Below are 18,967 nucleotides of genomic sequence, written 5' to 3'. Positions count from 1 at the left end.
GTTATTAAGATAAAACGAAGACCAGTGTAATTTCAAGATATCTAGCCAGCTGGCTAACTAACTAGCTAGCCATCCACACCGACTAGACAACTCGCAAACCAGCTAGAACACGAAGCCACATTTCCATGTATTTGTATTGAATACTAAAATGACATAGCATAAATGACCAAATATGTTAACTAACGGTTATTGGATTCGAAGAGCAATGAATGCAGCCATTAGCTATTTAGCTAGCAGCTAGCTAGTTAGCCACATTCCTTGGTTGGAGTGTTGCTTTGGCCTAGCTAGGGGAAGCTAGCAAGCTAGCTAGCTAGGTTGTGATGCTTTTGCCATTCAGTAGTTTAGCGCTGGACAGATTGATGGCCAATCCAATTTTCAGGAAATACTCTGAAGATCGCAGCATATTTCAAACAACTGACATTGAAAATGGATAGGTTTCCGCCTACCTGCATTCGATGGAACTCCTCCTCTGATAGTGCCTGCGCCATCTTCACTGAAGAGCTAGGAAGGACTCCGCCGTTAGTAGAGGTTTGATAGGAGTCGGTGTGGAGAAATAGGCTACAATTTCAGGTTTGCGTTTTTCGTCACAAATGTTGTTCTGGAGGCAGCTCTGCAACGCACTAGATGGAACAGCTACAATGTCATACAATCTGATTTTAAACGGATCCACACCGCTAACACTAATGCCTAACCATAAATTAACACCAAAAAGCTAATTTCGTTTTCATATATTTTTACAATATATGCAATTTTAACTTTGCTGCTGGCCCATCAAGCGAAAATCGCAGAGTTCTGCCTCCGGGGCAAAATCCATGCCAATAAACGTCAACATGCACATTTTCATGTCATGCTGCATCCTATGGAAAACGCAGAGTAGTTGTATAGGGAAATGTAATTTTATGGGGTGACTTGGCTATTAAATAAGGGAGGGCCGAACTAACTATTTTCACTAGTCTAAACATTACACCATAGCCAGGTCTTTGCAATAATCACACCTGTCCAGTAGTTTGAGACTAGAACCATAATGCATGAATATGTAACAGCGTTGAGGTGTCTCTATCAGTGAATTACCACCTGATTGTGAACTACGAGCTTACTGGTCCATTTGAATTGATTGTTTGTTTGCTTCGATTGTTTGCAGATATGATGAATGCACCACCACCTGTTACCGACAATCAGAAACGGGAAGAGGAAGCAAGACGTCTCACTCGCTAGTTTTTTCTAGTTCATATAGAGTGCATTCGGAAAGTATTCAGACCCCTTAACTTTTTCCACATTTTGTTACATTACAGCCTTATTCTAAAATGTATTAAATGGGGGGTCTCATCAATCTACACACAGTACCCAATAATTACAAAGCACACACAGGTTTTTAGATTTTTTTGCAAATGTACCACAAATGCAAAAATTAAATATCACATTTACATAAGTGCTCAGACCTTTTACTCAGTACTTTGTTGAAGCACCTTTGGCAGCGATTACAGCCTTGAGTCTTCTTGGGTATGACACTACAAGCTTGGCACACTTTTATTTGGGGAGTTTCACCAATTCTTCTCTGCAGATCCTTTCAAGCTCTGTCAGGTTGGATGGGGAGCGTCGCTGCACAGCTATTTTCAGGTCTCTCCAGAGATGTTCGATTAGGTTCAAGTCCAGACACTGGCTGGCCCACTCAAGGACATTCAGAGACTTGTCCCGAAGCCACTTCTGCGTTGTCTTGGCTGTGTGCTTAGGGTCATTGTCCTGTTGGAAGGTGAACCTTCGCCCCAGTCTGAGGTCCTGAGCATTCTGGAGCAGGTTTTCATCAAGGATCTCTCTGTACGTTGCTCTGTTCATCTTTCCCTCGATCCTGACTAGTCTCCCAGTCCCTGCAACTGAAAAACATCTCCACAGCATGATGCTGTCACCACCATGCTTAATGGTAGGGATGGTGCCAGGTTTCCTCCAGATGTGACGCTTGGCATTCAGGCCAAAGAGTTCAATCTTGGTTTCATCAGACCAGAGAATCTTGTTTCTGGTCTGAGAATCCTTTAGGTGCCTTTTGGCAAACTCCAAGCGAGCTGTCATTTGCCTTTTACTGAGGAGTTACTTCCGTCTGGACACTACCATAAAGGCCTGATTTGTGGACTGCTGCAGAGATGGTTGTCCATCTGGAAGGTTCTCCCATCTCCACAGAGGAACTCTGGAGCTCTGTCAGAGCGGCCACCGGGTTCTTGGTCACCTCCCTGACCAAGGCCCTTCTCCCCTGATTGCTCAGTTTGGCCGGGCGGCCAGCTCTAGGAAAAGTCTCGTGGTTTAAGAATGATGGAGGTCCTTCAATGCTGCAGAAATGTTTTGGTACCCTTCCCCAGATCTGTGCCTCGATACAATCTTGTCTCAGAGCTCTACGGACAATTCCTTCGACCTCATGGCTTGGTTTTTCCTCTGACATGCACTGTCAACTGTGGGACCTTATATAGACAGGTTTGTGCCTTTCCAAATCATGTCATATCAATTGAATTTTCCACAGTTTGACTCAAATCAAGTTGTAGAAACATCTCAAGGATTATCCATGGGATCAGGATGCACCTGAGCTCAATTTTGAGTCTCGTAACAAAGGGTCTGAATACATATGTAAATATGGTATTTCTGTTTTTTATTTGTAATAAATTTGCTAAAATTTATAAAAACCAGTTTTTGCTTTGTCATTATGGGGTATTGTGTGTAGATTGATGAGGATTTTTTATATGCATTTTAGAATAAGACTGTAATGTAACAAAATGTGTAAAAAGTCAAGGGGTCTGAATACTTTCCGAAGGCACTGTAGGCTACAGCAATAGGTCCAGATGGCAAAGTGACGTTTTCCACAAAATTCCCGCAAGCTAGGACAAGTGGGGTACGGAAGCAATCATTCAGCATTGAAAGCAATGCAGCTAAGCCTAATTTCAAACAATAATGACACGCATATAAAAACTCAATTTGTTATAACTGGATAGCTCCTGACCAAATGTCATGAATTATATATTGAGTGCTATATTATAGTGCTATATACATAGAGAACATTCAACTGAACAAGGCTATGTCCATAACAACATTTTGACAAAATTGCAGATAGAACCTTATAGTCCCAAGCTCTCTAAATATGCATGCAATAGTCACCAGTCAACTCCACTACACTCAAAAGTTACTTCAACTTTAACCAGTGAATGCTAGCGATGGCTAGCTATGCTAGCTATTCTACCTGCTACCTGTCTTAATGAGTGTTAGCACGCTAATAGAACACCCTGCACATGAAAATAAATATTTTAAGCAGTAGGGGTAAGCAGTAGCTTGATAACAATATCAATAAAGTATGTTGTATCAGACATTTCAAACAACATTCCCAGCTAATAGCCTTCCCTGTAGCTCAGTTGGTAGAGCATGGTGTTTGTGGGTTCGATTCCCACGGGGGCCAGCACAGAAAAAAATAAGTATGAAACGTATGCATTCACTACTGTAAGTCGCTCTGGATAAGAGCGTCTGCTAAGTGACATAAATGTAATGAGAAAATAGTCATGGTATTTAATTTAGAGAATGAACAAGATTTAACAAGGCAACCTTTGGGCTAATTTGAATGGGCGCCAACAGCAGATTTGAAGGTATTTTTACATCCGTAACCCAGTAAGACCCACGTGATCGCAGTGGAGGACTCCGTGAAGGACTGCTATGAACTAAGCAGTTAAGACCCAACTGCTAATTGGTGCCTATGGGAGAGCCAACCCCTTAAGCAGACCAGGGACCATTTTTTCCAATGGTAAACGGCCTGAGTGGGACGTCTTAATTTATCCGCCATCTTTTCTACAATATGGTGTTGCGTTCCTTGCTATACGGGATCTTTGGGAAGTCCGTACCACCCAGTAGATCCCCACAGTGGAGGTGTCATAATACCCTTAAAACCTAGCGGTCAAACAGGGAAATGGTTCCAATCGTTTTTCCACCATTGATTTTTCCAATGGGGAATTTTAGAAAAAATGTAAATAAGAGCTGTGTTTTGTGTGGGTGACTTTTATCAATATATTATGGCTCATACTGTGGTACTATATTAAATTGACATTTTAAACGTTTAGGGTTAAGGCAGGGTTCACCAACTTCCAGAGGCAGTGGGAAAGGGACATGGCTAGATGGTATACAGTTTATGTCAAACTGACGTCAAAAGTTTTTAGCATTTTAGCTAACCCTAATCCTTTTCCTAACCTTAACCTAACTCTCCTAACCTGCTACGTTAATTATCCTAACCTGCTGCGTAAATTCTGCTACCCTGCTACGAAGTCAATTCAGACCATCTAGTCCCGCACCAGCTTTTGAACCAACATTTCAGTGTCATTCGCTAGGTTTCCATCCAATTGGTGATTTTCATGTGAATATTCTAGAATTCGCTTAATGAAAATATGCCAATTTTCCCGCCAGTGGTGTTTCCACCAAATGGACTTGTTGCAGATAAAAAATAGTGTGTGATGAGGTAGTGCACACAATATACTTTTTCGCTTATGTTTTCATGTACCTAATAAACATCTAAAGTTCAATGTGTTTCCATCGCATTTTCTACTCTCCCGATAGTTTTGTAAAAACAAAACAGTTGAGTTAAATATGTAGCAAATATGCCTACTGTGGTCTTGGCACTTGCTCTCAACAGTTTGCAGATACAGTGCAGATAGGCTATTCTACATGATGAGATTATTATGGATAAGAGCAAGAATATTTATTATTGTCAAATGGCAGTCAAGCATCCATCATCCTGTCACCAGAATCAGACCCTCAATATTTATTGGGAAAGAGCATCAAGATCACCATGCACTTTCACCACCCTGTGAAGTTCAACATGAGTTATTTCATCTGTAGCCTAATAAACTGCATGGTTTCCCTAGTCGTAGTGGGAGGACCACACACCATATCATCGCATGACTCCAAATTTACATCGATATGATGCTTATTACATCAATATTTATCGCATTAATGCGTTTCATCGCCATTTCTCGCATAATTAATTTTATCGACACTGCATTTATAAATTGGACCGAAACTTCCTGTTTCGATCACAGCTGTCACGATTTGTCTTTACTTCAACAGCATAAAAACTGTGGATGGAGACGAGGTTATTTGTGGGAAAATGCGGATTTTAGAATATTCGCATGAAAATCTTTCAACATTCCCAGTTAAGTTGACAATCCTTTTTCCAGTCTGTTAAAATATAAGCAGGCAAGTCAGGTCAATAAGGCCACCAGTTTTGAGTGTAACTGGTGTCTGTGTGAATCTTAAGACAGTTATAGATAGGCTAGCCATTTTTTGTATTATTGCGACGCAAAAAAAGGCATGTGCTGATGATGAGGCATCTTCTGATGCATTGAAGGTACAGTTACAGTAAACCATGCCTCGATATGCCTCCCCTAATAGGAATAGGCAGTAGAACACCCATCTATGCCAGGAATTGTACTATTCCTGTCAGAATACAAAGAGGCTTTGAGTTCATATGGGTTTACTAATCCTCTGTCCAAGGCAATAAACCGCATTTGATATATATTTTTTTAGAACGTGGAAGGATAATCAATCTTTCTGAAAATCTTATCAGGGTGCACGTTTTAGGGTTCCCTTATATTATAGGTCTAAATTAGATGAGTGTACTGATAGCCTGCTTGATAACGTTATGTAATAATAAAACATTCGCCTATATTTAACTGTATAACTAACTTCATGATAAAGCTTTGAAAAAGCTTAAAATAATTTTTACAGATGCTTTAAATATCCTTGTTTGCTAAAATAAATGCTATACATGTTTCCAGCTGTTGTAGTGTATTGGAGTTTATGTGAAAGTTCCTCACCTGTGTTTTGACGCCAATAATTAAGGCAAAGTAGCCTTCAATGCGGAAATTTACATGACTGCCCTATAGTGACAGTGACATGAGGAACGTTCCAAGAGGTAGGCTACACGCGGAACTTAAAGGCTAATCATCGCGGTAGAGACGGGAGCGGCAAGGCGCTCTGCGTTTGTCTCGAATTGTATTGATAGGCTATAGTGGTCAACCACTGCCTGGCATTTAAAAAGTGAAGTTGACATCCATAGTCGCGCAGATGGAGCACCTATCGAGGTTCGTAGGTCAGATGTCCTTGGCAGATGACAGCAGAACGCAGGGCAACATCTCATCTGAGTATATTGTAAGTGGGAATCCTTGGTGTGACCATCTACATAACTCTCTATTGTTAGTTTATAATTCATTCCCATAGATAGACAAATAATACCAGGCAATATTTTCAGTTGTAAAATATATGATTTATGGAATGTGTCTTCATGAATTGATTGCATTTAACTGGTTAAAATAGGTCTAATGATGTTGTGTGATGTGTAACATGTCTATCACTGGTCCAGATGGGGTAAACCTGCGAGGTAGGATAAAGGAAAAGTAGGCTGCTCAAATGTTTCCCCTGTAATAAAGCTGAAAATCATGTTGGCTCTTTGCTTTCTCTAAAGTATAAATAAATGCACAATCTATAATGTAGCCTAATTAACACAAACCTTCTTTCAAATCAGTGGATTATGTCTTTAAGGCACATTTAGAAAGAAGTGTACACAGAAGTAAACCACTTATTCAGTTTTATTTTGACATAACACTTAATAGTGGCATTTGCAGAAGTCAATTTACAGTTGAAGTCGGAAGTTTACATACCCTTAGCCAAATACATTTAAACTCAGTTTCACAATTCCTGACATTTAATCCTAGTAAAAATTCCTTGTCTTAGGTCAGTTAGGATCACCACTTTATTTTAAGAATGTGAAATGTCAGAATAATAGTAGAGAGAATTATTTATTTCAGCTTTTATTTATTTCATCACGTTCCTAGTGGGTCAGAAGTTTACATACACTCAATTAGTATTTGGTAACATTGCCTTTAAATTGTTTAACTTGGTTCAAATGTTTCGGGTAGCCTTCCACAAGCTTCCCACAATAAGTTGGGTGAATTTTGGCCCATTCCTTCTGACAGAGCTAGTGTAACTGAGTCAGGTTTGTAGACCTCCTTGCTCACACACACTTTTTCAGTTCTGCCCACAAATTTTCTGTAAGATTGAGGTCAGGGCTTTGTGATGGCCACTCCAATACCTTGACTTTGTTGTCCTTAAGCTATTTTGCCACAACTTTGAAAGTATGCTTGGGGTCATTGTCCATTTGGAAGACCCATTTGCAACCAAGCTTTAACTTCCTGACTGATGTCTTGAGATGTTGCTTCAATATATCCACATAATTTTCTTTCCTCATGATGCCATCTATTTTATGAAGTGCACCAGTCCCTCCTGCAGCAAAGCACACGCACAACATGATGCTGCCACCCCCGTGCTTCACGGTTGGGACGGTATTCTTTGGCTTGCAAGCCTCCCTCTGTTTCCTCCAAACTCCAGATGGTCATTATGGCCAAACACTTCTATTTTTGTTTCATCAGACCAGAGGACATTTCTCCAAAAAGTACGATCTTTGTCCCCATGTGCAGTTGCAAACAATAGTCTGGCTTTTTTATGGCGGTTTTGGAGCAGTGGCTTCTTCTTTGCTGAGCGGCCTTTCAGGTTATGTCGATATAGGACTCGTTTTACTGTGGATATAGATACTTTTCTACCTGTTTCCTCCAGCATCTTCACAAGGTCCTTTGCTGTTGTTCTGGGATTGATTTGCACTTTTCGCACCAAAGTACGTTCATCTCTAGAAGACAGAATGCTCCTCGTTCCTGAGCGGTATGACAGCTGCGTGGTCCCATGGTGTTAATACTTGCGTACTATTGTTTGTACAAATGAACGTGGTACCTTCAGGCTTTTGGAAATTGCTCCCAAGGATGAACCAGACTTGTGGAGGTCTACAATTATTTTTCTGAGATCTTGGCTGATTTCTTTTTGATTCTCCCATGATGTCAATCAAAGTGGCACTGAATTTGAAGGTAGTCCTTGAAATACATCCACAGGTACACCTCCAATTGACTCAAATGATGTCAATTAGCCTATCAGAAGCTTCTAAAGCCATGACATCATTTTCTGGAATTTTCAAAGCTGTTTAAAGGCACAGTCAACTTAGTGTATGTAAACTTCTGACCCACTGGAATTGTGATACAGTGAATTATAAGTGAAATAATCTGTCTGTAAACAATTGTTGGAAAAATTACTTGTGTCATACACAAAGTAGATGTCCTAACCGACTTGCCAAAACTATAGTTTGTTAACAAGACATTTGTGGAGTGGTTGACTCCAACCTAAGTATGTAAACTTCTGTAGGTTTTTGTTACATCTGAACCTCTGTTTCAAGATAGGTAGGCTAGTCATTTTGTTCCTCATTTAGGTTGCAAAGTGAGTTATCTATTAACACTGAGTCCACTAACATTTCCTTGTTACAGCACTGCCCTTTCAGCCCTACTGGTCCATTGTGAAAGATGTCAGTGTCTTTAGATGCCAGAGCCAGATTTTTTTCAATAAACTTGATTATGTTTGTATGTTGAATTAATGACAACAGTGACGAAAATAATAATACAGGTGAACTCTTTTCTATGTAGCCTAATTCAAGTGACAGAATGCGCAAAGTGAGAAATGGTGGTCATGTAATAATGTAATGATGTCTATTTTAGAAGAGACCTGTGTTATCACATAACTGGCCAGCCTTTCTTTACTGGTTCCACATTACAGTAGCTAAACACAGATATCTGTGGTGAAAAGCAGACACCACAGGTTTTTATGTGTTTATTCTGATATTTCACCACACCCACGAAAACATTTGCAAAATATGTGTAAGCAACCAATAATTTTTTTGTTGTTGACAAAGACAAGTCTATTTCCACTCAGGGGCCTTTCATTTCTCAGATACATGTAAAAAATAAATAGCAAGCCATACTGATACTGTTGCGTGTCATTGACTGACAGCTACATTAGCTCCTGCGTAAATTGGATTGTGAGTTCTTGCACTAAGCTAAGGGCTTCTTATATGTTTCATGTGTAACATCTTAGTTATCACTGTATGCAGTTGTGTAAAGTACTTAAGTAAAAATACTTTAAAGTACTACTTAAGTAGTTTTGATGTATCTGTACTTTACTTTACTCTTTATATTTTTGACAACTTTTACTTTTACTTGACTACATTCCTAAAGAAAATAATGTACTTTTTACTCCATATGTTTTTCCTGACACTCAAAAGTACTCATTACATTTAAAATTCTTAGTAGGACAGGAAAATGTTCCAATTCACACACTCATCAATAGAACATCCCTACTCATCCCTACTGCCTCTTATCTGGCGTACTCACTAAACACAAATGCTTCATAAAAAATAAAAACAATTGTGCCGTCTAGTTTGCCTAATATAAGGAATTTGAAATTATTTTTACTTTTACTTTTGATACTTAAAGATATTTTTGCAATTACATTTACTTTTGATACTTAAGTATAGTTAAAACCAAATACTTTTAGACTTTTACTCAAGTAGTATTTTACTGGGTGACTTTCACTTTTACAATGGACATTTCTCCCAAACTCAGCTTTCATGTGTTATGTTTGTCTCTATTTGTTTGTAGAATATTCGTGCTCAGACTCCTATCGTCAAGAAAGATTTTGGCCTTACGACGATAGCGGGGGCACTGATGGAGAATGTAAAGAAGAACCGTTACAGAGACATTTTACCATGTAAGCACCACAATAGAGGCTTAAAAACTGTTGTTGTTTTTTACTCTAATTGAAAATGAGATTTTTGCTTAATATTAAACCTATCTGAACAAAAACTCGTGTATTTTTATATAGATGACCAAACCCGTGTGCCCCTGACTCTACTGACAAATGAGAATGATTTTGACTATATCAACGCCAGCTTCATTAAGGTACAGTATTGCTCGCATTTAGTAACAGTCCTATTTTGTATCATCATTCAGCTCAATCTGGAAGAGTCACTGAACACACCGATTGGCACCTGTGTTTTTCTGTTGCTTATTAGAAAAATTTGATTTCAGTCTTGGAGGTGTGTTTCTTGACAGATTCCGCGTTTGGTTAATGATGTTTGTCCCCCATGAGACACTGTAGACAGGGAAGCCTATTTTTTTCATCAAAATCCCCAGAATGATTCAAGATTAATCAGTAATTAATTTGGACATTTTTGCCGAGGATGTTTTAGTTGCACAATTTCACATCTAATTAGGTGTTCGGTGCAGTATTTCTCATGTAGAAAAATGTGCGACGGGTTGTCTTATGTAAACAGTCGGAGATGCTGAGCAGGTCTGTCGCACTGCCTATGCTATTGGATAGAGAGCATTCACCTCAGCTGTTCACCCATATGTTTGTGGGCAAATGGACATCGTCAAATCAAAACCCAACCTTAATTTACCTGTTGTGACGCACGGATGTTCCAAACTCCATTTTAGACCAGACTGACTTTATGACCAAAATTATCCTATTTACACTTTGTAGTACATTTTGACACTAGAATAACTGTTTCTGACTCATATCGATGTCACACAGGCCATTTTCAAAGGGATTTGTTGTTTTTAAAAAGCAGTCGCTCTTTAAACTGATTGCTTTATTTAATCTCTCCTCTAGGGTGCAACAAAGACCAAAAAATACATAGCGACCCAAGGGCCTCTGAGACACACTTTGGTGGACTTCTGGCGAATGATTTGGCAGTATGATGTAAAGGTGTGGAAGATCATTTTCAGCTTTATATACATGTAGTGCAGCTTGTACAGTAGCTCTGTTTCCATATAATTTACTCTATTTCTAAATGTATAGGAAAAAATTACACTAAAAGATGAATAATGGGAGAATAGTCTCCATATCTTATGCTGCCATATTTTCTCTCCCTGTTTTAGGTCATAATCATGGCTTGCAGAGAAATTGAAATGGGAAAAGTAAATGCCCTTTTAGTCACCTCTTGTTGAAAGAGGCACAGTAGGAGTGTAAACCTATTAGTGTACTGTAAGATTTATGAACTGTATGATTTTGATGCTTGTGTCCATTTGACTCATACATTTTATTCATTGTCTTTTTGTAGAAAAAGTGTGAGCGCTACTGGACTACTTTCAAAGAAACAACCCATTTTGGTCCCTTTATTGTGTCAAACGTAAGTGTTCGTCAGTATATCTTCATTATATTGTATCTGAAGGATACGTAGATCACAGAGTTTTTAGCACCATTTATGCAACTTTCATTTGATGCAGATGTACACTACTGTTCAAAAGTTTGGGGTCACTTAGAAATGTCCTTGTTTTTGAAAGAAAAGCACATTTTTTGTCTGTTAAAATAACATCAAATTGATCAGAAATACAGTGTAGACATTGTTAATGTTGTAAATCACTATTGTAGCTGGAAACGGCAGATTTTTTATGGAATATCTACGTAGGCGTACAGAGGCCCATTATCAGCAACCATCACTCCTGTGTTCCAATGGCACATTCAAATCAAATCAAATTTATTTATATAGCCCTTCTTACATCAGCTGATATCTCAAAGTGCTGTACAGAAACCCAGCCTAAAACCCCAAACAGCAAGCAATGCAGGTGTAGAAGCACGGTGGCTAGGAAAAACTCCCTAGAAAGGCCAAAACCTAGGAAGAAACCTAGAGAGGAACCAGGCTATGAGGGGTGGCCAGTCCTCTTCTGGCTGTGCCGGGTGGAGATTATAACAGCACATGGCCTAGATGTTCAAATGTTCATAAATGACCAGCAGGGTCAAATAATAATAATCATAGTAGTTGTCGAGGGTGCAACAAGTCAGTAACACAAGAGTAAGTGTCAGTTGGCTTTTTCATAGCCGATCTTTGAGAGTATCTCTACCGCTCCTGCTGTCTCTAGAGTTGAAAACAGCAGGTCTGGGACAGGTAGCACGACCGGTGAATAGGTCAGGGTTCCAGCAGGTCTGGGACAACAGGTCCGGGACAGGTAGCACGTCCGGCGAACAGGTCAGGGTTCCATAGCTGCAGGCAGAACAGTTGGAACTGGAGCAGCAGCACGGCCAGGTGAACTGGGGACAGCAAGGAGTCATCAAGCCAGGTAGTCCTGAGGCATGGTCCTAGGGCTCAGGTCCTCTGAGAGAGAGAAAGAAAGAAAAAGAAAGAAAGAGAGAATTAGAGAGAGCATATTTAAATTCACACAGGACACCGGAAAAGACAAGAGAAATACTCCAGATGTGATAGACTGACCCTCGCCCCCCAACACATAAACTACTGCAGCATAAATACTGGAGGCTGAGACAGGAGGGGTCAGGAGACACTGTGGCCCCATCCGATGAAACCCCCGGACAGGGCTAATCAGGTAGGATTGAACCCCACCCACTTTGCCAAAGCACAGCCTCCAGACCACTGGAGGGATATCTCCAACCACCAACATACCATCCCGGGACAAGGCCGAGTAAAGCCCACAAAGATCTCCGCGTCTCTCACATGGGTAGGTAGACTATTCCATTAAAATGGAGCTCTATAGTAGAAAGCCCTGCCTCCAGCTGTTTGCTTAGAAATTCTAGGAACAATTAGGAGGCCCGCGTCTTGTGACCGTAGCGTACGTGTAGGTATGTACGGCAGGACCAAATCGGAAAGATAGGTAGGAGCAAGCCCATGTAATGCTTTGTAGGTTAGCAGTAAAACCTTGAAATCAGCCCTTGCCTTAACAGGAAGCCAGTGTAGGGAGGCTAGCACTGGAGTAATATGATCACATTTTTTGGTTCTAGTCAGGATTCTAGCAGCCGTATTTAGCACTAATTGAAGTTTATTTAGTGCTTTATCCAGGTAGCCGGAAAGTAGAGCATTGCAGTAGTCCAACCTAGAAGTAACAAAGGCATGGATTAATTTTTCTGCGTCATTTTTGGACAGAAAGTTTCTGATTTTTGCAATGTTACGTAGATGGAAAAAAGCTGTCCTTGAAACAGTCTTGATATGTTCTTCAAAAGAGAGATCAAGGTCCAGAGTAACGCCGAGGTCCTTCACAGTTTTATTTGAGACGACTGTACAATCCAGATTAATTGTCAGATTCAACAGAAGATCTCTTTGTTTCTTGGGACCTAGAACAAGCATCTCTGTTTTGTCCGAGTTTAAGAGTAGAAAGTTTGCAGCCATCCACTTCCTTATGTCTGAGACACAGGCTTCTAGCGAGGGCAATTTTGGGGCTTCACCATGTTTCATTGAAATGTACAGCTGTGTGTCATCCGCATAGCAGTGAAATTTAACATTGTGTTAGCTTTTTAAGTTTATCATTTTAAAAGGCTAATTGATCATTAGAAAACCCTTTTATGTTAGCACAGCTGAAAACTGTTGTACTGATTAAAGAAGCAATAAATCTGTCCTTCTTTAGACTAGTTGAGTATCTGGAGCATCAGCATTTGTGGGTTCGATTACAGGCTCAAAATGGCTAGAAACAAATAACTTTCTTCTGAAACTCGTCAGTCTATTCTTGTTCTGAAAAATGAAAGCTATTCTATTAGTGTCTAGTTTGAGAAACCGATGCCTCACAAGTCCTCAACTGGCAGCTTCATTAAATAGTACCCGCAAAACACCAGTCTCAACGTCAACAGTGAAGAGGTGACTCCGGGATGCTGGCCTCAGTTGTGCACCGGGGCCTCCAACTCCTCTTTCTATTCTGGTTAGAGCCAGTTTGTGCTGTTCTGTGGAGGAAATAATACACAGCGTTGTACGAAATCTTCAGTTTCTTGGCAATTTCTCGCATGGAATAGCCTTCATTTCTCAGAACTAGAATAGACTGACAAGTTCCAGAAAAAAGTTATTTGTTTCTGGCCATTTTGAGCCTGTAATTGAGCCCACAAATGGTGATCCTCCAGATACTCAGCGAGTCTAAAGAAGGCCAGTTTTATTGCTTCTATAATAAGTACAACAGTTTTCAGCTGTGCTAACATAATTGTAAAAGGGTTTTCTAATTATCAATTCGCCTTTTAAAATGATAAACGTGGATTAGCTAACACAACGTGTCATTGGAACATAGGAGTGATGGCTGCTGATAATGGGCCTCCGTACGCCTATGTAAATATACCATAAAAAACTGCCGTTTCCAACTGCAATAGTCATTTACAACATTAACAATGTCTTCACTGTATTTCTGATACATTTTATGTTATTTTAATGGACAAAAAAATGTACTTTTCTTTCAAAAACAAGAACATTTCTAAGTGACCACAAACTTTTGAACGGTAGTGTATGTGCTCAGTTGTATTACTATTCAAGAAATATAGTGTCTCTAGACAGACGGGTTGCCTCCCACACCAATGTTCCAGTGTGCACATAGTGCTGTTGCCCTATAGTCTTCTGCAACTATTCATGAAGAGTTCCATTTTTACCTAACAGCCTGCAGAGATGATTTGTCAGTTCCTGTGAACTAAGTGTACCCTGTTTTGTTATTTCATGGCACTGCACATTGACCCGTATGTTATTGTCTGCATGGAACACAGGGATCTGTTTCAGGAAACACTAGAAAATGTTTAGTGAAATGTCTTTGCAGTTTGAGGAATCCAGCCCAAATGAGGAAGTAGTTTTCCGCACTCTAACAGTGAGATATCATGAGGTAAGTGTCCAACTATGAAAAAGGGGAAATATTGTTTTATTTCTGTGCAGCACTAGTCACACAATTCTTCAGAATGGTTGAATTTAATCAGTTTTTTCCAACAACCGTTATTCACTTTGGATAATCTCACATTGTTTGTAAATTTGAATGAGGGAGCCAGTGAAGTAATCTGCCCGACCAAGCAAATTAGCAGTAATTGCTCATAGAGTGAAACTGAGAAAAATGACTTCAAAGTTGTTTTATTGTTACTATGTTTTATTGTTACTATGAGGTTATTTTTTATTAATATTGACCCTGACCTCTGACATGACCTTTGACCCTAGACGGCAGTTACTGCCTTCTTGCTTGGTACACCCACTGGAATATATATATATATTTTTTACACCAACTTGTGTTAATATATTTATTTGTATGTGGCTGTCAGTGTCATATAGTTTGTATCAGCAAAGAACAATAAATAATACCAAGGTAAACCGTGGACACCAGTCCAAAGCTCAGTGAAACCAAGGTAAAAGGTGTCACACCCTGACCATAGAGAGCCCTTTTATTTCTCTATTTTGGTTAGGTCAGGGTGTGATTTGGGTGGGCATTCTAGATTTTGTATTTCTATGTTCTATTCTATGTTTTCTATTTCTTTGGTTTTGGCCAGTATGGTTCCTAATCAGAGGCAGCTGTCTATCGTTGTCTCTGATTGGGAATCATACTTATGCAGCCCTTTTTCCAAACTTCAGTTGTGGGATCTTGTTTTTGTATAGCTGTTAGAAGCCTGCAAGGCTTTTCGTTCGTTGTGGTGTTTATTGTTTTTTTCTGGTTCACCTTAAATAAAATTATGATGAACCTAACTCAAGCTGCACCTTGGTCTCCTCTCTATGACGTTCGTTACAGAAGATCCCACCAACAATGGACCAAGCAGCGTGATCAGGAGTGGACATGGGAGGAAATACTGGACGGGAAAGGACCCTGGAGTCAGGCCGGGGAGTTTCGCCGTCCAAGGGAGGAGAATGAGGCAGCGAGAGCAGAGTGGTGATATTACGAGGCATTATACCCACCACGAGGCAAGCACGAGAGGCAGCCCCCACATTTTAGTTGGGGGAGGGCACACGGGGAGATTGGCTAAGTCAGGGTTCAGACCTGAGCCAACTCCCTGTGCTTACCGTGGGGAACATAGGACTGGTCAAGCACCGTGTTATGCGTTGATGCACACGGTGTCTCCAGTGCGCAGCCACAGCCCGGTGCAATCAGTGCAAGCTCCTCGCAGTTGCGGTGCTAGAGTTGGCATTCAGCCAGGAAGGATTGTGCCGGCTCAACGTTCCTGGTCTCCGGTGCGTCTCTTCGGCCCAGGTTATCCTGCGCCAGCTCTACGCACGGTAACCTCAGTTCGCCAGCACAACCCAGTGCGGCCTGTTCCAACTCCCCCCACTTGCCAGGCTACGGGGGGGATCCAGCCAGGATGAGTTGTGCCAGCACTGTGCTCTAGACCTCCGGTGTGCCTCCACGGTCCAGTGTGTTCCGCGCTGGCTCTACGCACTATGCCTCCAGTGTGCCTTCATAGCCCAGTGCGTCCCGTGCCAGCTCTCCACACTCACCGAGGTAAAGTGGGCATCCAGCCAGGGCGGGTTGTGTCAGCCCTATGCTCCAGACCTCCAGTGCGTCTCCCCAGTCTGGTGAGACCTGTTCCGGCTCCACATAAGAAGCCTCCAGTGATGATCCATGGTCCGACGCCTCCAGTGATGATCCATGGCACAAAGCCTGTAGTGATGATCCATGGCACGAAGCCTCCAGTGATAATCCATGGCCCGGAACCTCCAGTGATGATCCAGGGCACGAAGTCTCCAGTGACGATCCATGGCGCGGAGCCTGTAGTGATGATTCATGGCAAGGAGCCTCCAGTGACGGTCCCCAGTCCGGAGCCTCCAGCGACGGTCCGGAGCCTCCAGCGACGGTCCCCAGTCCGGAGCCTCCAGCGACGGCCTCCAGCGGCGGTCCGGAGCCTCCAGCAGCGGTCCGCAGTCCAGAACCTCCAGCAGGGGTTCCCAGTTCGGTGCTTCCGGCGACGATCCACGGTCCGGGTCCTCCGGCGACGATCCACGGTCCGGAGCTTTTGGCGACAACCCCCGAAAGAGTCGCCACTGAGGATGGCGGATCCGCGAGTAGAGTGGGGTCTATGTCCCGCACCGGAGCTGCCACCGAGTCTAGATACCCACCCGGACCCTCCCCTATTGAGTCAGGTTTAACGACCGGAGTCCGCACCTTTGGGGGGGTTACTGTAACGCCCTGACCATAGAGAGCCCTTTTATTTCTCTATTTTGGTTAGGTCAGGGTGTGATTTGGGTGGGCATTCTAGATTTTGTATTTCTATGTTCTATTCTATGTTTTCTATTTCTTTGTTTTTGGCCGAGTTTGGTTCCTAATCTGAGGCAGCTGTCTATCGTTGACTCTGATTGGGAATCATACTTAGGAGCCCTTTTTCCCACCTTCAGTTGTGGGATCTTGTTTTTGTATAGCTGTTAGAAGCCTGCAAGACTTAATGCAAACCATGTTTTGTGCTAGGAAACACGGAAAATCTCTCAATTCCAATACACAGCTTGGCCTGATCATGACGTTCCATACACAGTTTCTGGTATTTTAGGAATGATGGATATGGCTCGCAAAGACCAGGAAAACAACGCTAGCCCTGTTCTCATCCACTGCAGGTTTGTTTGTCTCCTACTCTACAGTACATTTCATACAGTACAGCCCAAAATGCCAAGCTGTTATTCCTGTCTGCCTGGTGGGCTTTGTTTTTGTGCTCTGAGATGTAATGATCATGCTCAGACAGATTATGATCCATATGCCCATTAAAATTCATCCATGCATATAATTTAATGTTGTTTATCACGAGGCCACATGTACTCCTTGAGCTCAATGCATTTTAATGACACAATTTAAATGAAGTGAGAAATGTTAAATATTCAGGACCTGATGTGGTCTGTCGACTCATATGACTTATGTCCATGTTGTGGCCTTCTGTGGTTATCAGAGGGATGAATGAAGCATGTATTTTTCTCTTGTATTTTCAGTGCTGGTTGTGGAAGAACAGGGGTGATTTGTGCCCTGGATTATGTTCATGATCTTCTTGTGACAAAGGTACTACTATTTATGTTCAGGACAGTACATTGATGGCATCCTTTAGGGATCTGATTTAACAAAACATTTGTATACTGCATCGATGAATAATAAAACAAGAACAATACAAACTGTAAAAATGATAAGTGAGTGTTTTGGTAAATCCATGTTTCCACACCAGCAAATTAAAGAAGATTTTAGTATCATGAAGATTGTAGTGGAACTAAGGAGACAGAGGCCATCAGCAGTTCAGACAAAGGTATTTTATGATCAGACAGAATTTAATATCAGATCAAAATTGTGTTTATTTACATCTATGTGTTATAGTACATACTGAAATACTCTACTGTGGAAATAATATTTTTCCCATCTCTCCACTCAGGAACAGTATCAGTTTGTGTTTTCTGCCGTGGCTTACATGTTTGAGAAGGCTTTACGGTCAGCTGAGAACAACTCCCAGAATCTCACCAAGGTAAGACAGAAACTGCTACTTTTGTTCAACCATAGTATAATGTTTTTGTAATTGCTATTTCCAACCCCCAGGTGTTAGCCTTTCTACAACACAGTATTCAGCACATGCCTGTCACGTCCTGACCAGTATAGGGTTTATTTGTGATTGTAGTTTGGTCAGGACGTGGCAGAGAGTATTTGTTCTATGTGGTTCGGGGTGGTGGTTTGTTTAGAAGGGTGTTTGATTTATTATTTTCGGGTTTTGGGTTATGTTCTATGTTTTTGTATTTCTATGTTCTTTCTAGTTTAGTATTTTCTATGTTAGGTATTGGGTGTTGGACTCTCAATTGAAGGCAGGTGTTTGTAGTTGCCTTTGATTGAGAGTCCTATATATAGGGATGTGTTTTGTTTGTTAATTGTGGGTAGTTGTCTTTAGCACTGCTGTTATGTGTATAGCCTGCTAAACTGTTTCCTGTCGTCGTTTCGTTGTTTATTGTTTTTCCGTGTTCACAGTCTTTATTTAAATAAATATAATGATGAGCACGCAACCCGCTGCGCCTTGGTCCTCTCTACCCGAAGACAGCCGTTACAGAACTACCCACCAAAAATGGACCAAGCAGCGGAGAAAGAAGCAAAGGGAATTACAGATGGACTATAGGGAGCAACACCTGGAGTGGAGGAAGCAACGCGCTCGGGAGGAGATGGCATCCTGGTCGCTGGAGGTGATGGAGTCAAGAATTGACTGGACATGGGAACAATTATTGGACCACTGTGATAACCTGCCTGGTAGGCAGGTAGAGCACGAGAGGCAGCCCCAATAATTGTTTTGGGGGGGGCCACACGGGTAGTTTGGCTGGGCGAGGATTAAGTCCCAAGCCAAATCCTCGTGTTTT

General features: G+C 41.4%; 2 protein-coding genes across 7 annotated transcripts in view; one reads left to right on the top strand and one right to left on the bottom strand.

Annotated features, from left to right (window-relative positions):
* LOC115165941 (GRIP1-associated protein 1) overlaps positions 1-588 on the bottom strand; it is a 42,092-nt gene extending 41,504 nt beyond the window's left edge. For 2 of the 4 annotated variants that reach the window (XM_029719476.1, XM_029719477.1), the window contains exon 1: positions 447-588. In XM_029719476.1, coding sequence (XP_029575336.1) covers positions 447-488 — 42 coding nt within the window. In that variant the 5' untranslated portion in view covers positions 489-588. The remainder of the gene's footprint in view (positions 1-446) is intronic. The other 2 variants (XM_029719478.1, XM_029719479.1) reach the window with 2 other exon arrangements.
* A 5,158-nt stretch (positions 589-5,746) lies between these two features.
* Positions 5,747-18,626, top strand: LOC115165939 (tyrosine-protein phosphatase non-receptor type 18-like). 3 transcript variants are annotated; one of them, XM_029719473.1, is made up of 12 exons: positions 5,747-6,165; positions 9,546-9,654; positions 9,769-9,845; positions 10,558-10,653; positions 10,827-10,865; positions 11,009-11,077; positions 14,457-14,519; positions 17,070-17,212; positions 17,579-17,645; positions 17,806-17,883; positions 18,007-18,096; positions 18,588-18,626. In XM_029719473.1, exons 1-12 carry the CDS (start codon positions 6,082-6,084, stop codon positions 18,600-18,602), a joined length of 930 nt encoding a protein of 309 aa, XP_029575333.1. In that variant the 5' UTR covers positions 5,747-6,081; the 3' UTR covers positions 18,603-18,626. The 3 variants fall into 3 exon arrangements, with proteins under 3 accessions (XP_029575333.1, XP_029575332.1, XP_029575334.1); XM_029719472.1 differs by lacking the exon at positions 18,588-18,626 and having other exon boundaries at positions 18,007-18,247; XM_029719474.1 differs by lacking the exons at positions 10,827-10,865; positions 18,588-18,626 and having other exon boundaries at positions 18,007-18,247.
* Positions 18,627-18,967: the final 341 nt, after the last annotated feature.

Source organism: Salmo trutta, chromosome 28, assembly GCF_901001165.1.
Source record: "Salmo trutta chromosome 28, fSalTru1.1, whole genome shotgun sequence".
Taxonomy (NCBI): Eukaryota; Metazoa; Chordata; class Actinopteri; order Salmoniformes; family Salmonidae; genus Salmo; species Salmo trutta.
The sequence above is the reverse complement of the archived record's forward strand: the minus strand, read 5'-3'. Positions and strand labels throughout refer to the sequence as shown.